This window comes from Varroa destructor, unplaced genomic scaffold, assembly GCF_002443255.2.
Source record: "Varroa destructor unplaced genomic scaffold, Vdes_3.0 BEIS01000003.1, whole genome shotgun sequence".
Classification (NCBI taxonomy): domain Eukaryota; kingdom Metazoa; phylum Arthropoda; class Arachnida; order Mesostigmata; family Varroidae; genus Varroa; species Varroa destructor.
In genome coordinates, this window is record NW_019211456.1 from 47,337,687 (window position 1) to 47,355,684 (window position 17,998).

General features: G+C 39.5%; 1 protein-coding gene and 2 long non-coding RNA genes across 10 annotated transcripts; 1 reads left to right on the top strand and 2 right to left on the bottom strand.

Moving 5' to 3' along the window:
• Window positions 1–1,001: 1,001 nt before the first annotated feature.
• Window positions 1,002–8,993, bottom strand: LOC147757053 (uncharacterized). The gene is made up of 3 exons (XR_015324844.1): window positions 8,174–8,993; window positions 2,938–3,797; window positions 1,002–1,636 (listed from the first exon to the last, which is right to left on the bottom strand). It is a non-coding gene; the product is annotated as an uncharacterized LOC147757053 (long non-coding RNA).
• Window positions 3,881–16,793, top strand: LOC111247504 (lysosomal acid phosphatase-like). 8 transcript variants are annotated; one of them, XM_022798483.2, is made up of 8 exons: window positions 3,891–4,242; window positions 4,381–4,533; window positions 7,333–7,526; window positions 8,991–9,120; window positions 9,271–9,506; window positions 9,995–10,171; window positions 14,356–14,508; window positions 15,805–16,793. In XM_022798483.2, the coding sequence occupies exons 2-8, from the start codon at window positions 4,505–4,507 to the stop codon at window positions 16,011–16,013; spliced, it is 1,128 nt and encodes a 375-aa protein (XP_022654218.1). In that variant the 5' UTR covers window positions 3,891–4,242; window positions 4,381–4,504; the 3' UTR covers window positions 16,014–16,793. The 8 variants fall into 8 exon arrangements, with proteins under 8 accessions (XP_086841152.1, XP_022654218.1, XP_086841151.1 ...); XM_022798487.2 differs by lacking the exon at window positions 3,891–4,242 and adding an exon at window positions 7,034–7,069 and having other exon boundaries at window positions 4,418–4,533; window positions 7,291–7,526; XM_086985026.1 differs by lacking the exon at window positions 14,356–14,508 and having other exon boundaries at window positions 3,881–4,242.
• LOC147757054 (uncharacterized) lies at window positions 15,362–15,886 on the bottom strand. The gene is made up of 2 exons (XR_015324846.1): window positions 15,758–15,886; window positions 15,362–15,480 (listed from the first exon to the last, which is right to left on the bottom strand). It is a non-coding gene; the product is annotated as an uncharacterized LOC147757054 (long non-coding RNA).
• Window positions 16,794–17,998: the final 1,205 nt, after the last annotated feature.

Here is a 17,998-nt window from a genome sequence, read left to right on the forward strand (position 1 = left end):
CCTTTATTTCCTTATATTAGTTAGTTAAGCTAAGAGCTTGGATAGAACTCATTATAGCGGAAAACTGATCGGGTCGTTCTAAGCCACCTACCAATTGGCAGCTGGGTGACTGAATAATGCTCTGTGTTCCACTAGTAGGACCGAATCATGTATTTTCTGTAAACGTCTCCATACTGAGGATGCGGCATAGCGTCGTCCCAAAACTAAGTAGAGATGTCCATTATCAGGCTGCGCGGCTTCCAAACAACGAGAATATCTATGTGTCCTTACATAGAACTCTAACTGAATTACGACCGTTTTCGACAGTAAAGGTAACCCAGGGACTTTTATCACTATAGTAAAAGTACTTTTATACGTTAATCATATCCGCTATCCCTTGGAACTGATGTTCTTAAATGATCACGTCAGCCGTCCATAACTTTACAATGAATGTGAGTTACTTAACAAAAATTTGCTTATACCATTCAGCCATAGGTTGATGTATTATTAGACGGGTCAAAAGGGCAGAAATATTCTACATCACTATTATATATGTATACGCTAAGCACGAAATAGCGAGGCAATGTACTAAATAATAACCTTACTCTTTATTTGTAAAGAATATATACGTAGACGATGCATAACATCAGTTGATGCAACCAGATTTGTCGTAAAAATAATAATAGTGATGATCATCATCTTAAGAAGCTGGATCTTCGTATCGTAGATACGTATGTCAACAGCGTAAATACAGACAGATTGAACAACGAAACGATTGCATATGTGTTTCCATTAAATAAGTCTAAACGGGTATCGTTTATTGGCATCGGAGCTATTATCGTTGTTTGTTTTCACCAAAAGTATGATAGCATATCTTGAGTATAGAAAATTAGATGATTATACCGCTATCGTTGTTGTGTCGCTAGTGTTCTTATTTAGTTCCTGCCGATTATAACGTCGTCGATTGTCGACGAAGGCTTACCGCGGTCGCTGTTTTCGAACGAGCGGAGAACGCCCTATAATGCACAAAATCTAATATAATAAATGGCTATAATTTTATTGTTGAATAATAGGGACAATTAGTCGTAATATTTTTTTTTCGTTCCTGTTCTATCTGAAGATACACAGCGGCCAAGTAGGAATAGCTTTCTATTGAAATGCGTTGACTGTATCACAGATTCGATACGGCATCGTTGTTAGCGGCTAGCACCAATAAAGAACGGAATCATCGATACTTCGTAAAAGAGATACGTGATTTCTCTCTACGTGTTCGTCTTTGATTTGCTTTTGATGTTCACAGCGGTTCATCATAATTCTATGAAAAACTGGAAGGGAATGAAAACAAAAGGAAAGGTTGCAATATTTTTTTGCTCCATCCATGTACGAAACTGTGATTTCTTTTAGGCGACCGGACCATCTGACGAATTGTGCAAAAAATATATAGATTTATATTAATTAGCCTTTTTTGGTATATTGTTAAATCTAATGCCCATATCAATAATACTGACAAATTATGTGTCAAATAGTTCGCAAGTATAAATTATCTATGCTTACATTATGCGGAGCGTGTCGCACTAAACGTTCGAGTCCCTGTTGCCGTCCGCACAGTGTATTATTATTAGTGCATCTACATCGGTCTCTATGATACCTATTTTTTCTGAAAAATGAAATTTTCGGCTTTTGTAAGGGAGCAGTAAATATTGACTGGGCTACTTCTGTTTCAGTCAGAAATAGCTCAGCAGCAGTCTGATGAATAGCTCACTGTTGTCCGATCTCGAGAATAGATCGGCCTACTTCTGTCGTTAACTATATCTTCATGTTCATTTGAAGATTTTCTATAATACTGGCCAATAATACTGCCTGCATTGCTGTAGACAAGATTGACACCCATGTAGTTTCACACGTCATGATGCCAGTTTGCCATATTCCATAGCTGCTCTGTCGAATTCTACAGTTCATTATGAGAGTCCAGATAGACGCTTCACATATAAGTTTTCTTCCTGCTAGCATTTATTATACAGCATTTCCACATGGACATGTTTTCAAAAAATGTATGTCTCACTGTTTACACTCTCAAACGTGTATCCATGTGTAGAACTCGATGTACTTCCAGAGACCTGTAAGACATCCATTAGCATTCGGTGCAAAATAGTGCGCCCACTTTAGTATTGCTGTGATTAGATACATATAATCTCAGGGCGTTTTTAAGGCTAGGTAAAAAAAAGAAGAAAAAAAACGATCGCTCTGCAAGCTTGCTGGCCATTCTTTCTCGCTCCTGAATTACGCAACGATTTCCGTGACAAATAATTAGTGGATCACATTTGCCTTATATCATTGAATAATATTTGATGTGATAGCTGGCTGTACATAACATTTTTTGTAAATCTACTGACTGTATAACGAAATCCAACTTAGCGCATTTAGTATAGTTGTTTTGCGGTTCCATCTTGCCCTGGACTTACACTGGAAGTATTTTGCAACATCGCTAAACATGGAAAGTAGAAAAATTCCAATCGACGTAAAAGTCAAGTATAAAAGCTTCTTGGGAAGTTTAATTAACTGAAGTGATATTCGACTAGTTAGTCGAAACATCACCGCTTTTTACAACAAGGCAAACTTTGATTATTCCTGTCTCTCAAGTTAGGATTGTATCATCACTGAAGAGAACTGAGAACTTTCTAAAGAATGAAACTTGTCCTGTTCGTCAAACTGCTCGTCCAAGCGACTGAATCACATAGCTAGAAAAATGAAATCATATTCGCAAAATCGACTGCAAAACTTCAACAGGTTTATTGAACTCGGAAGAATCTCTGAAGTAGGAATAAGCGAAACGTCGCAATTGACCATATCAGCTAAACATAGTATAGGAAGACGAACTAGTTCAACATGAGCGACATCGCAGAGAGTAGCTATAATCAATTTTGCGGATGAAGCCAGCCAGCCATCATCAACTCTTACCACAAACCAGCGAGAATACGCTGGCCGACGGCCTTAAAGACGAAACGAACTTAACAAGAGTACACTCGCCAATTGTATTTACGTATACGGCTGTTGCTTTTGGCCAGATCGGACGCGGAAACGTCTTATCGGTAAGCAGCTTATTCGGGTGACAAAAGCATAGGCGAAAGAACTTGCTTCCGGTTTTAATACCGCAGTCATGTACACGGTTTCGGACTCGGTCTATCTTTACCGTAGATAACATGATATAGCACTTTAGTCAGACCCAGAGTTGACTTATTATTTGAACGTACAGAACGACTGACATAAGAGAACGTATAGTTTATTACGACTCCAACAGACAGGCAGACTACACAGCGAGTTTTGATTCGGCTAGATGTTTTTCGGTCGTATGAATAGAATCAACACAAAATACAGAAGTTTCGCAAGGCATGGGCCATTACGAGCAGCACTACTAATATGTACGTCATATGCATCTCTAGACGTCTCGAATTTTCGTGTAACTCTTTCTGGTTTCCTCTATCCAAAGTTTTCTTGAAACGTTCTTCTCTATTAAGCAAAATCAGCTATCTTTATACTTAAACAAGAGCCAACGTGTACTACAAGGACCGTAGTCGAATTCAAACCGAATATAAGTGCGTAAAACGTCTCAATTTTATCAGTTTTCTATCGACATCTTGCAGGTAGACGCATTGCTGTTATTACTGGTGCCGCTATCGTGGTCATCTTCACTGGCTGTTTTATTATCTTCCATTCGTTTCCACGATCGAATTTTATGGCCGAGTATCGAACGCAAGCTTTGAAAAAGCCGGCGTCAGGCGACGGCCAGCCCAACAATCGACGCGCGTCGTAGGAGTTACCTATAAAGTCGGGGAAAGGGGGACCAAGGGCAACCCTTACCACAGTACCACAAACTACGTCTATGCTAACGTTCACGTACAGCCCCCATGTAGTTTGTGTGGGGATAACTAGCAATTACTAATGGCACTTCAATATACGATGGCATGCATCTTATCGATAGATAGGCAGCATGAACGAAAATGTCGAACATCTCGTTAGAATATGCCAATCATCGAAGAAGAGCACATCGAAAACGCGATGCTTCTTGCCACTTCGCGAATCCAATGCTCTTTTGGCTAGTCATGCGGACGCTGCCATTAAGTTGAAAATTATCGACGAATCCTTAGACAAGAAGTTAGCCGTTGGCTATTAATCAGTTCCTACACTTGACTAGGGTGTAGAGTTCATTTCAAACTAAAAGCGCAAATGAGATCTTCGAAATTCGGTTCGATAGACGCACCCTGGGTAAGTAGTGCAGAATAAGAAATTGCCGAAAAGATCAGTATTGACCTTACATTCTATTACTGCGTAATGAGGTGGTGTTTTCAATTGTGGTATATTCGTAAATGTGGGCGCCGTCTGCGATTGTAATCGTTCTTACAGAGCTCAATGCTATAGCCTTGACCTCATACCTAACTTAAAGGCTTTGATGTCTGGTCGGGAGGCTCGATAGCCTAACTCCGCTGATGCTGTGCAACTACAACCTTATGCGTGCAATTTATTTTGGATGCAACAGAGGAAAAGAAAAACAGAATCGTAAGTAAAGTAATTATTGTATACAGATACGATTTCTGTATTTCTTTTGCATGTAAGGTATTACTCTACCTCTGTGTATAGATAGAAAAACTGAAAAGGGGTAAACGACGAGAACCCTTTAGATTGGCTGATGTCAGTCCACGCTACTTAAATCAAAAGCAAGAAAAAACTCTGTGCGACACAAGCGGGACATTGTAAATATATATATCTACATAATTACACTTATTACTACATTACGTAGCTAGAAAACGATACGCGTACATAACGTATAAAAGAAACCGACTAACTCGATGAGAGTTTCACTTTATATGTGTTGTCGCCCCTGCCTCCAAGCGTCACAAACATCTGTGTTTTTCGAGAATGGTTTTTCACTCACCACGTGTGTACATTCAATCTGTATCTAAAGATACTGACTAGTTAATCATCAGTTACTTTCTTGATGAAGCCCTTAGTCGACGCCGTCATCAAGTCGGTCAACAGGCACTAATTAAAACTGTTTTTAACGAGGTGATACATTATGTTCAAGGCGATCATTGGGCAGATAGTGAACTGCACGTTTTTTTCATATAAAACCGGAGTGCGAATCCCAGAAAAAGGTACTCCTCTACCCTCAGTAACTGAGATTTGTTTGATTTGATTGACAACTTCGCTTATTAAGTTATATTAGGGCATATTTTGTACGACACGTCGAAACGCGCTGCAATTTGGTCATAGATCACGCGTTTATATGTAGGTGACTAAGTAAAGTGTGACGGCTTAAAGAAATATTTTTGCTATTTCTCTATTTAGATAATACAGTATATTTTAAAACAGCAGATTATGAAAAATCATCATAATATAACTTGAGTACGTAAACGATCGGTTGAAATCTTTACGCGCAAGTGAAATTACGACATTTTTAAAGACTCTTAGGAATTGTCCCGTTCTATTGTGAAGGATACATTACTAGCTAGACATATAATTGCCGGTAAGGGATGATTTTACGGGTGAATACCGTTCTTAGCGCCAAACTCCACTTGGTTCCCTTTGTCGCTAAGTGATCTTCAGAAAATCATAGACACACTGCGTTTTACCGCGATCCCGTGCATAGGTGATGTACTTCATAGTCGCGTAAATATAACTGCTGTATTCGAATAGACTCGCCCATTGTCGAATTTTATAAATACATACGTTAATAAAAAGTTAAGTAAGTAGTAGTAAGAAATGGTTCATAGAGCTGCGTTGACGGATCTGAAACTCTTTATTTTGTATGTCCTTCGGAGTGGATAGATATATTTGCCTAGCTGGTAGCGACTATTCATTTCTTGATAGAACTCAGTAGGTGACCTGTTTGCCTGCTAATACTAGGACCACATAGCTGTATAGGTTCGAACATACGTATTTAACGCATTTCGTTTAGTCGAAAGTCAACCATCTGGTGGAACAGTTATCAATGCAACAGAATACAATCAGCCATCATAACAATGTTATTATATGACACACAGATGCGTCAAATGTGGGCCAAGAAGCCTTAAGATAACATTAGCCTATGGCCAAAGCCATGTGATTGAATGAATCAACCATGTTATTATAACAGTGAAATAGTTGGTGGCGTGCCGGCAGTAGCGTATACCTAGCTACGTGTCTCTTATGATAGCGTAACTAGTTCAGAAAATGATAATCGATGCTATACCGCAAACCTCTGAAAAGACCAATTCATTACGTACGAGTATCCTGTTAGAGGTATTTTAACCTCGTCAGCGGCAATAAGATTCGGCCTATTGTCTTTCAAAATGATACAACAACATCGAACAATTAACTTCACAAAATGAAGCTAGTTGTCACATGCTGAGCACCATATGGTGACGCTTTCTACAGAAATTACGGATTGGCGGCGGAAGTCGATATCCGAGAATATGCCGAAACTGTTTGACCAATCGAATAGACCCTTAGTAATTGTAATAGAACCAATAGTATACTTTTTTGCCGATATACACTTGGCTTCAGAACGTTAAGATGGTCAGTATGTTGACAGAAAATAGTTGTATGTTTGCATCGTATTTGATTGTAGTACTAGGCCAGACTGGAACCAGCTGCATTTGGCAGACCTCTTTTTTCTGACGAGCTCTGACAATCAGATACCAAGCAAAGCTTTCTGCGCACTTTAGTGACATTGAATTTAGGATCTAGATATTTAGGCCATTGCGTTTCTGAGTTCAGCTACTAACCCGGGAACTATCGAAAGAAGGCTTCATTTTATATGACACTTTCTGTGCGGACAAAATCATGACTGCATTAGAGTAACATACAGTACTCGTGTCGTGCCATTAGGGTCAAATCTAAAGGCGCACCTAAATGTGCAGGCTCATTTCTCCGGATGATGGCAGATGATACATCTACTAAGTAGAGATAAAAAAGAAAAAAAAAGACGACTGTATAGTCGTCCTGGCCGTGACCATTATACGGCTGGTATGATACCTTAGTGGTGACGTTACTCATCATTTTGTGAATTTTTTTCTAGGTAAACGTTAAGATATATTTGGAGCACTATTTGCCAGTGAGTTACTATTATAATTACGGTGGTTAATATTCAAAAATATGAATGATTGTCAATATTGTTCAGTGTCTATGGACTCGTTTCGTTCGTACACGTGCTTTTGCAGGCACTTAGCTGTCTTACCATCGAAATCAAAATGATCGCGGCCTTAAATAGCATGCCTTTGTTAAAAAGCGCTACGCTACATAATAACATCTAGCGGTAAAGTTTTCACAATATAGGTAAAGAATTTCAAATACGGTTTCGCCTCGCAATCAACAAAGGCTGAAGCTTCAGATGGTAAGCTCAATCAGAGCACATGGCGACGAGCCAGTTTCGCTTTTTGTTGTTCATCGACACTCTGTTCGAGCGCCTATGTGCTATCCACCGGGGGACGACGTGTATCTGTCCCGCAACAACTTTCCACGTGGACCTAGTTATCTTACGGACGTAGGAATTAAAAGAAGCCTCCAAGTTGGTAAGTTATTGTATTAACAAACTCCAAACACAATCCTATATGTTATAATGCGTATATATTTATATATTAAAACGACTGTGAGCGCTGTTGGCAAACTTTAAGAAACAGCAAAACCTAACACGAGCATAGTGCAATTCTCTTGTAAGTATATTGGATATTGTCTGTACCTAGCCTTATGCATGAACCTTAGTTCGGCAACGGTGATGGAGCTTTTCAAGCTGCAGTAAGTTATGTAATTCGTAGTTGGCCTACTACAGTCATAACAGCGAATTTGAACCATGATGGAAAACAAGATAAGTATCCTTATTATTCATATCATCTTCAGTTTATAGAAAAAGTCCGAATATATTTGCTATTTATAACGCTTCATATGATAGCATGGCAAGCTGTAGAATAGGGCATACTCTTTTCGTATTGCGTTAGCTATATCGTAAATGCAAAAGTGGGGAGAAATTATGAAATGATACCAAGATCAATACGCTACATTATCTACTATATCTCTCTCGCTATCCATAAACAACAACTATAGACCTATTAATATACATCTAATACACATATCTCCGCCAAAAATGAATTGTACGAACAGGATAATTGTTAATGTTTACCCAGATGATATCAAAATGTTGTTGCCATGGGCAAAAATTTACCTTTATTTTGCTGACAAGATGCCTCGACGTGGAACTGTTGATTCAGTCATACAGCGAACGTATAGCGCATGTCTAGTATTTTTCTGCCGCGAACAGTTCAAAAATTCAGTTTGATACTGCGAACTTCCATGATCCGCAGAACTGAGGAGCTATAATGAAAATCGTTTCGTTGTTATATTGTACGTGACAAGAGCTCCTAGGCTCGGCTAATAAATACATTTCAGCTATTGCCTTTGGAATTCATATATCTAGTCTAAACAAATGATCACTGAGGTATTCGTGAGGACTGTATTTTCGTGTACAACATTTAGGATGACCAATGCAGCAAGGGCGATATTGGTACAAGCAAATTACTTGTGAATAAACTTTTGCCTTGTAAAAGTGTTAAGTGAGGTAAGTTAAGCATAAATCTATATTTTTGCTAACCAAAAGTAACTAATTTACCGATTTTTTATCGTAGCCGTCGTATGCCAAATCGAGGTGTTTCGTCTTTATCGGAACGGCTGTTGTAAAACAACTTTCAATGATAAGAGCAATGGTAAAGGGAAGCTTACAATGGTCATCAAAATAGAGAAACATGCCGAATAAAAATTCTAGACTCGCTTCGATACACAACGAGTACCATTGTTAACATTAGTACGAACAGCATTTCACGGACTTTCGATTCGATAACACAGTGTCAGATAAGATAAGAGTCTATTTTAGTCACAAAGATATGGGAGCGGAAACATACGTGAACGAATATGTTGAAGCATAGACATCTTTGGATAACCGGCGGCAGAATTTGAGTTCAGAAATAAATCTGGAAATGTTTTAGGAAAGATTTGGAAGCGTTGGTTTCCACAGTTCATCACGGGCAACCCACGTGAGGTATGGGCACGTTCATCGGAGGCGTATCGTTGTGCTGAGACGTGCAATACGCTTCTCTATGCTCTCTACTCATCCAAGTAGGTCCAGTGACGCCCGCAGCGATAGGGTATTCAATGCAATAATATCATTACTATATAAATCAACATGAGTATATACGAAAATTTACACAATGTAAGTGACGTTAGCAGCAAAGAGTTACTCAGAAGAGCTGTTTTGTCTGTTTTCAGATCTAATTATCAGCCAATTTCAGTTATCGTGCCTCCAGAAAATCAAGACAAATACATAGGTTCAAATAGTCTTTCCGATGAGGAACTCTTTCGTTACATGGAAAATCACATAGACACCGAAGTGCACACCAAGGATGGTAAAGCGGTCACCGTCAGAAACGTTCTCGACTTCGTCAAAATTCAGATGAACCTAGAGAAGGATACTAATAACTATAACATGTTCATCTATCTTGACGGTATGCTTATGCCAAGGATGCTGAAATTACGCATGAAATTTTGGTGGCAAAAAGCCACACCTCCTGTCTGTGTACTTTTTAGACTAATTACATTTGTCTTCATGCAAAAAAAAAATCAATACCAGTGAGCGGCAAGAAGTTAGGCATACAAAAAGCTCTCGATTGTAAACGTACTATTTAGAATAACCAATCATTTAAAATATATCCATATCAACGTTTACATTGTATGAAGCAAACATTAGTATCCAATCTGATCTGATTTGATTATAGAACCTATTTCTTTGAACTGTACAGATCTGTGCATACTAAAATATCTCAGGAAAATCTTGAAAATTATTTTCAATAAGTATAAGAATTTAGAGGAACAACATAGAAGCATGAAGTTGCAGTTTCCATAATGACATGAAATCTGGAGAGTTTTCCCTCTCCGGTGGAAAGTGTCACTGTTTATAAGACCGTACATCTATAAGCAAGGTTTTCCACTTCAGGGCTGAGCTCGTTGGAATACAATAAATTAGCGCAGCCTCCATGGTACACGAAAAACAGAAAAGTGATCGACGCCGCGTATAATATCCTATACCATCAACTGACAGTTACGTTGCGGCCATTTTATGGATACTACCTCTTAAAAGGGGTAGCCGACAGGATATGCCTTGTTAGAGATGGTAAGTAATGCTTAATAGTAGATAGATAGAGACAACAATATCAGGGAAACTTTTAATCGCCGAAACAATTGCTAATGCGCTTGTCTGTATGCTAGCTAGGAAATAAGGTGCCTCGAATATAGAAATAAGCGTATCAAGTACTTAGAAGACGTAACACTGAAGAATCTATATGAATTAGATCGAAGTGTGCAGTTTACCGAATCTAAAGTCCTACAACGCACCTCTCCTACCATTTACTCCTGTCATACACATACCTATATATACATGTATATATCATAGCGATGTGAATCAATATTCCGATTTGGCAACGATGTCCAACCAGGCATAGGGGTATCACTTGGACAGATTCGTTTACTTGCAGTTTGGCTAGACCGTATCTATCGCCACTCTAATGATGATAACTGATAACAGTACTACGTCGGCATTCTCTCTCGTGTAATTAGTACTTACCATAATCTGTCATGGGGAAAATCTAATAGAAATGAAAAAACAACAGCTACAGTTTTATCCGTCGTGTCTATATGGAGCTAGCCCTACAGTATAATTTCATAAAACAAGATATATCGACGCCGACTTCATAGACTGCTGCATGGCTGGACGAAATTTAACCAGCAAAGTATTCGGGAAAAATTTCTTTGAGATAGTAACACTTGTATATGCTATGCGAACTAGACCCTCCTCAAATGCGTCAGGCTTATCTATTACGGAGACGAACACGTAACCTTACGATCGGCAGTCGGGCTTACGAATAAAAAATAGCTTCTTCTAATGCTAACTCTTCAACTAAGGTCGCCAGGCATCCGTGTTTCCTTGCGTTAGTACGTCCATCTTTAATTAGATCGGTCAATCAGATTTTCAGCTAGATACTGCCAACCCAACTCTGTAACGAAGGAATAACCACAACACAGCGAAATTTTGCTAACTGATCGAGAACCAGCTTATGGTGTCTCTTCAATTTAGCAATTATTTTATTGACAGCTTTACTTAGGTGCGCCTTTCTTCCTAGCTTTGTTTACGTACATCTTTATCTACTATATATAATCGTTGGTTACTGGACTTGGTCGGCGAACTTATATTATTAACGATAGCTTCCAGCCAAAATTAGCATTGCCACATTCAAGTAGGTTTTACAGTTCTGGAAGATATTCCTCCCAAAAGGCTTTCATAAGGAACTGCTGCAGCCAGCCTTAGCGAGTATCTCGAAGGAAAAGAGGTTCGACGACTTAACATCCACTTCTATGTCATGTATTTTTCATTTACGTGAACCTTTTTCAACATGTTTCGATGATCTCGCTTTGATGTTCTCTGCCAGGACGCAACTATACGTCACGACATCCATGGCAGTATCTAACTGACAGCCGCAAAGATGAATTACCTTTCTGCTGTACCTCATTCGAAATCGACGTTTATTTTGTTGTTATCGAGCTGAGCGTTGTCTCTCAAGATTTAGCTAGATTCTAACTAAAGCGATACGATCTATTCGAACACATATGATCCATGAATTCATCGTGTCGGCGCAGAGAAAACTCATTCGTAGCGTTTTTCTTCAACCAAGAATCCTTTATGCTTTCATATGCTCTGCTTATATTACATTATAATTGTTTTCAAACTCTGTACAAATATACATCGTCGGTTACTAGAAGCTGCCCAGTGTTCAACCTGTTTAGATTAGAATATTCTACAGGGATTCGTATTCCAGGTCTACTACACTTACTGTTAGCTTGTTTACATCGTACATTACCTAGGCTTGCCCTGAACATGTCTTTGGCTTCTCCAAATACTAAATAAGTTGGTAAACTTTTACGCCCGCCACAAGCCGGAACAGCTTCGGAAACTGCGTGGCCATCTTACCTTGTTGTCTACCGGCAGCGCTTTTCGAAGATAGTTTGTCGTTCGCATTTGAACGGGTCAGATTGTCTTAAGCGCATTACTACAAAAATGTAGCTAAAGGTAACGCAAGCGTCGCAAGGCGTACACGCCTCGGATAGGATAGTTGCTTTCAAATGCCCTGCAAAACGATTATGGGTGATGAAAGTTATCTATTCTACGTGATTAAAAAAACGTTAATAGTAAACTGAACCTAAAACCGCTTCCTTCCACCGCTATATCGACTCCTGCTCAAGAGCTTCCTGCTCGCTTCGAACTTTCGTGACGAAGTCTTTGATAATCTTATCATCGTCTATGGGTTGTATACCACACTTAATATTTGCTAACTTCGCCCGAAGGTACGAGCGCTTTTCTTTCAAGAATTCTTTGGCGTGAAGAGCACCACGTTCTTCAGCTTTGGCTGTCAGCACTACCCGAACCGCCTCTTGCAGCACCTGCGTAATACTCACTGGACCTGATTTTGCCGGCAGCAACATTTTACGAAGGTCTTCGACGCCGGCCGCATGAAGTGAACGGCGTTGCCTTTCAAGTTCCCGACGTACAGTTCGTCTGCCGCCTCGGACGCATGCCGCCCCGTCGGCGGGGTCATTCCCACGAGAGCCTACTACGGCTTGCAGACTACTTTTGGACGTAATACTATTTTGTTGTGTTGTTGTATGTGAGCAGGCTACACATGCTGTCACTGTTGTTGGAAGCACCTTGATACAGGTTTTGGCGGCAAGAGAGACGCTGCGCGAGACTACAACAGGACTGCGTTGCTCCCGGAGGGTCTGGTAGTGCTGGTTGTGTTCATATTGGCTAAGGCCTTTGTTGTTTGTAATGTTTACAACAGGTCCCGTCACAATAGAATTACAAAAATCTCTTGACAATTCTGCTATTGCAGTGCCACACATGTTTATCGCTGTTATCGTTCGATCAGCTTTGACGCGATAAATCATATGGCCCTAAAGACCACACGTGCTGGTTTTCGGGCTTCGTCGTAGAAGGCCTGCTAACGAGTCAACTGTTTTATAAAGACAGCTGCGTGATACTAGATGCTTGCGAGAATCGACCAATTTTGTTTTGATGTAGATTTTTATGCATGCGTTGCCTCCCCCTATTCACGATGATCTATAGGAAATGGATACATCTTCGAAAAATAAAGACATCTTGAATATCTAACAGGGTAGGTGTTGCCTGCTTGGGGAGTTAAACTTTCTTATGTCGGGACCAAATACAGAACGATATAGACTATTGTGTATGTTTTGGCGGCAAATACTGTCGAAGTGAAAAAATAGACTAGGTTCTGCTCGTGCACTATCTATGCAGATTTGTCATAGAGATGCATAGTGGTTAAGAAAGATTAACGTAGGCTACGCCGGTAAATTTTTCCAGCACGCTTGTGCACCCTCGTTCTGCTAAACCTTTGCTTGGATAAGCTCTACTTCCACTTCAAAACAAATTAAAACCTCGTACAAATACAGATGACGCTTCTAGAGTTGGGATGTAAGAGAACGCTTTTTGGCTGGCTTTCACTTCTGCTGCGGCATAATGTGGAATCCAAGAGACCGATGAGGGGAGCTAGAAGTTTTTGTCAGTGTGGATTGGGAATCCGCTGTCGTCGAAAAAGCGCACAGCTTTTTCATCGTCACTTTAGCGCTTACGAAGCCATCTGCAATCGCATTTTTGCATATGGCCTATCACAGTGTAGATGGACATGTTGTGTGTCTACTGATCGAATTTAAACTCTAAGCAGTAACTTATATATTTAGAATATTTAATCATCGAACTGTAGCTAGTGTCTTGGGGAGTCGCACACATATGAAGTACGTTGGCAGGCATGCTTCAGTTTGCATGGCTTTTTTTTAAAATAATACATCGTTATGTGGAAATTCAGATGTCCAATCACCAATAGGTCATATCGAAATCGAATGAAATCACTGTTATAATTGAATAGCTGTAATCAGTTAGTACCCACAATGTAGATGAAGCCCGTTTTGTAGAACCCTAGTGTAGTTAATAGCTAAGTTCTGCGTGTAAACTATCCTATAGAAAGAATGAGTGGGCTCAGTGCGGGAAGAGTTTCGCTAGCCCCTAGTCGACTCATTCGAACGGTTTCGTAAGAATCGCTTTCAGTAAACTTAGCAATGATTTGTGCACAATTCAACCCTGGCGTGATATGCTGGGCTGTGGGGTCGATGAAACCAGAGACAGATCCATGTCTAAACACGTTTGCAATGCGCTATGAATGTGGTTACACAGCGATTGAATGACCAAACAACTAAGTTGAAAAATTAAATAATTTTGCACGACTTCAGGCAAAGCAAAGTTCGGTGAACGAGTGAATTTATTCAGTTTTCACGATTTTTCCGTGTCTGCCGTCCTGACTGCCCTCGATGAATCGTTCCACGAATTTAGACCGCACTTTTTGAGTGCGGTTTTCTTTGAGCTGTACCGAAGGCCCAAAGACGGTAAGATTTTCGGTGTCCTGTTTTTTCTTCTTGTTTTGGAAACGAGTTATTGTTAATAGTTAGTTTGATTCATGGACCCATCGTTTGAGAGACTGATGTACGGGCACATCGCCCAAGATCACGAGAATGGTGATAATGACGATGATATGATCAATCATGTATGCGCCCGACAGAGAATAATACATTGATTACTTATTTTGTTTTATTTTAATTGCTGAATATTACTCCTGTAAAAAATGGTTGTGCATTGATGCGTCTTCATTGGTGAATTAATGCTAACATTGTTTTCAGCCTTTTTTGTTTTATTATCCTTTAATATGTCCAGATGCAGACTTCAATGACCGGAAAAAATCCGCACACAATATTCCTATTAATGATAATGATTCCTTATTATAATGTCATTATTGGCGTGTCAATAATTTTGTTACAACAAAAGAGTGTGGATCTTTCTGGAAAGACAAAAAAAAGTCTGTATCTGGCTTGAAATGATATAGAGCTACACACTTTTACGCTACCATTCGCTGGGAATATCCGTAAAAATCTAATTACAATTCAATCTAATAACAATTAATCATATATGATTACATCGTGAAATGATATCTGCTTGTTCAAACACCAACACTCTGCGTTGTCTGAGATGTCCAGTTATGAAGCCCACTTTTCTGGCACATGAAACTTGCGTTTTTCACGCAGAGGTTGACAAAAGCTAATTTTTTATTTAAAAAAAAAGATCAAGTAGAATGTTTAGGAGCAATGGGAGGCAATTGTGAACCGAGAATGCACCATAATTCAACGCCCCTTTTTCTACCAATAATTTCTATACGAGTTCGATTATTCTCTACGTAGTCCTTACCGTTGTATCTACTAATTGTCGCCAAAGTAGCACGTGCTCGTAACCGGCTTTTTTGTTTAATCGATTAGATTTTACGTCCATTGCACCGACACAAAATTCTGCTAGAATATAGTTGAGTCCTAGAAAGGAGTTATTTTGCAGAATACTAGTCTCAGTATGCAATATTGTATTTCAGTCTGGATAAAACGCTCGGTTCTAGTAAGTGGGCTAGGTAACTATAATCTTTCGATAGCTGCGAAACCAGAGCTGTCCTTCGCCTCCGCTGAGGAGGCATGTCCGGGCCTAGATTATTCTTGCGCTTGCGCGCTAGTTCATATCAATTTCATGCAAACGAATTTCAAAAAGAAATACATAACAGTAGTAATAGTAACGGTATTAGCCGTAATAAAATCTTACCTAAGGTGACCCACACTGTATTAGCGCCATTTGATATTCGTCCACAGATCTTCATTACATGATGGTGTCCTGGAGCGAGGGCCTAGACACGAACGGATCATATGCCTCACGGAAGCCCTTACCGCTCACCTGGAACGGCGGATCCAATCGTGTTAAACTCGATGATTTCTTACCTCGATTGCAAGACAATACATACAGCGACTATATGAAGAAAAACGCTCTCTTGGGCTATACAGGAGAGGACGCTTTCGTGTAAAATGAGCATCATTCATATCGATTTTGATAAAACTAGTTGTTGAGCTGAGCTTTTAAGCACAGCTTGGATAACTATTTTACACGGCTGAGATATTAGATGGAAATCCGTGGAATGAATGGTTTTATCCTATTCCCTAGATTTTACGTGAAAGAAGTTAACTGTGAATTCGTTGGAAACATTTAGATCCATCTGAGGTTGGCTGGCCCCCAAGTCCTTACTCGGGATTAGGAGATATATCATAAAGCTTGTTTTAAATGTTAAAAAAAAAACATAAAAAAATGTTTCGAGTTACTGCTGTTATGCATAAGATCTACCTACAAATTCTACTGCTTCAATGGAAGGATCCTACCTAAAGCAGTGACGAACAGCTGGTCATCGTGCTCTCGAGGATGAACTAATGGTACATAGGTCATAACTATGTTTATGGCCTATTCTTTACAAAATAATTTGAAATGGATATTTTCAAAATACGCATTAACAGATGCATTACACTTAATCTAGATGACTTTGGCAAGAAAAAAAACGGACTCTTTTGCCTTAATTGATGCTAGCAACCAGTATTAATTGTATGTTTAACCATTGGTGATAACGTTAACGCAACTAGTAGACTCAACGTTCCCACCGGCTGATCATATTTTCTTATTAGATGATTAAATCTTTTTTCAACAAAAATTTTACCAATTCTGGGCCTCGCCACTGTGTTAACATTAATATAAAACACCTTGGAAATGTAACTCGATGTGCAATAAAATGTTTCACAATATACAGAATAGATTATTATATGCTGAGGTTGTTTTTATTTCTGTTGCCCTGGGGAATGCTGTGATGTGCGATTTACATTGTTGTAGGGGTTGTTGCCCAAACTGAGGGGATGATTTATGTTCTGGGTCGTCCGAAGGTTATTCCTTCTTATAAAGGCGATCGATTTCTACTCGCACCATAAAAACTTTATCGTTGTTTTCTAATCGTTAAGATGATGCTAATGAAGGTAGATCAGTCTTCACCTGAGAACTTACGTCCTAAGACTATATTTGGAAATTCTGTCAAGACAGAAAACAAATTGTTTACTTTTGGGTTCGTGCGGGCCATTTTTACGCGTACGGTTGCGTACGAGATCTCCAGCGTCACTCTGACATTTTTCCAGATTTGTTATGTATGCACATCGAATCCCCGTCAGCCGTCTGTCACGGATAGACTCGTCTATCCCGATTAATAGTTCCAAAATAGGAGCTGGAAGCTGCGAAACAGATATAATCAATAGCGTATACAGTAGAAGTTAAGGTACGTTTAATTAACGAATTGTCACTGTGACTTTATGCACATCAAACTCAATGTCCTTGCAATCACTAAGAATTATCCTAGCTTTTGGTTGCCGAGACGCGACGACAGTCTCATATGCGAGAAATAGTCAATAATGTAATTGTTTATTGCACGACTCTCAGCCTAGAGAGTTCCCAAGCTTATGGCTGTAAAGTTCCCTTGGACACTACTGTTGAAGACATAACCTTTAAATGTGTGTCCGACAGACAATATTCATGACAACAGCTCCTCACTGCTCTTCCTTTGTCAAAAAAAGTATCTCTGAAATTAACCTACTGCGCATGTTCAGTCTTGAAGACATGATACATTCAGTATCAGCGTATAATACCAGCGTCGTTATCGCTTTAGCCATCGCCCTATGAACAGAGCGAAGTGCACTGCTCTACTTACAATAACCATTCTCGTACTTTTTAACCAAAAAGGAAGCATTTATAGACCAAAAGTCACAGATGCATGTATGTACCATGCGACATTCAATCGTGTTTTGAAGTAAAAAGATTACAACGGGGTTTGTCGTACTAACAGAACGCTGGCGAACAACTGGTTCCATGAATCGAACAACGTCAGTTAAAATGAGAAGCGCCAGTACCATATTTCCCAAGCCTAAGAATATATATTTCACATTAATACGTGCACGTAGAATCTAAGCAGTAATAGTAAGCTGC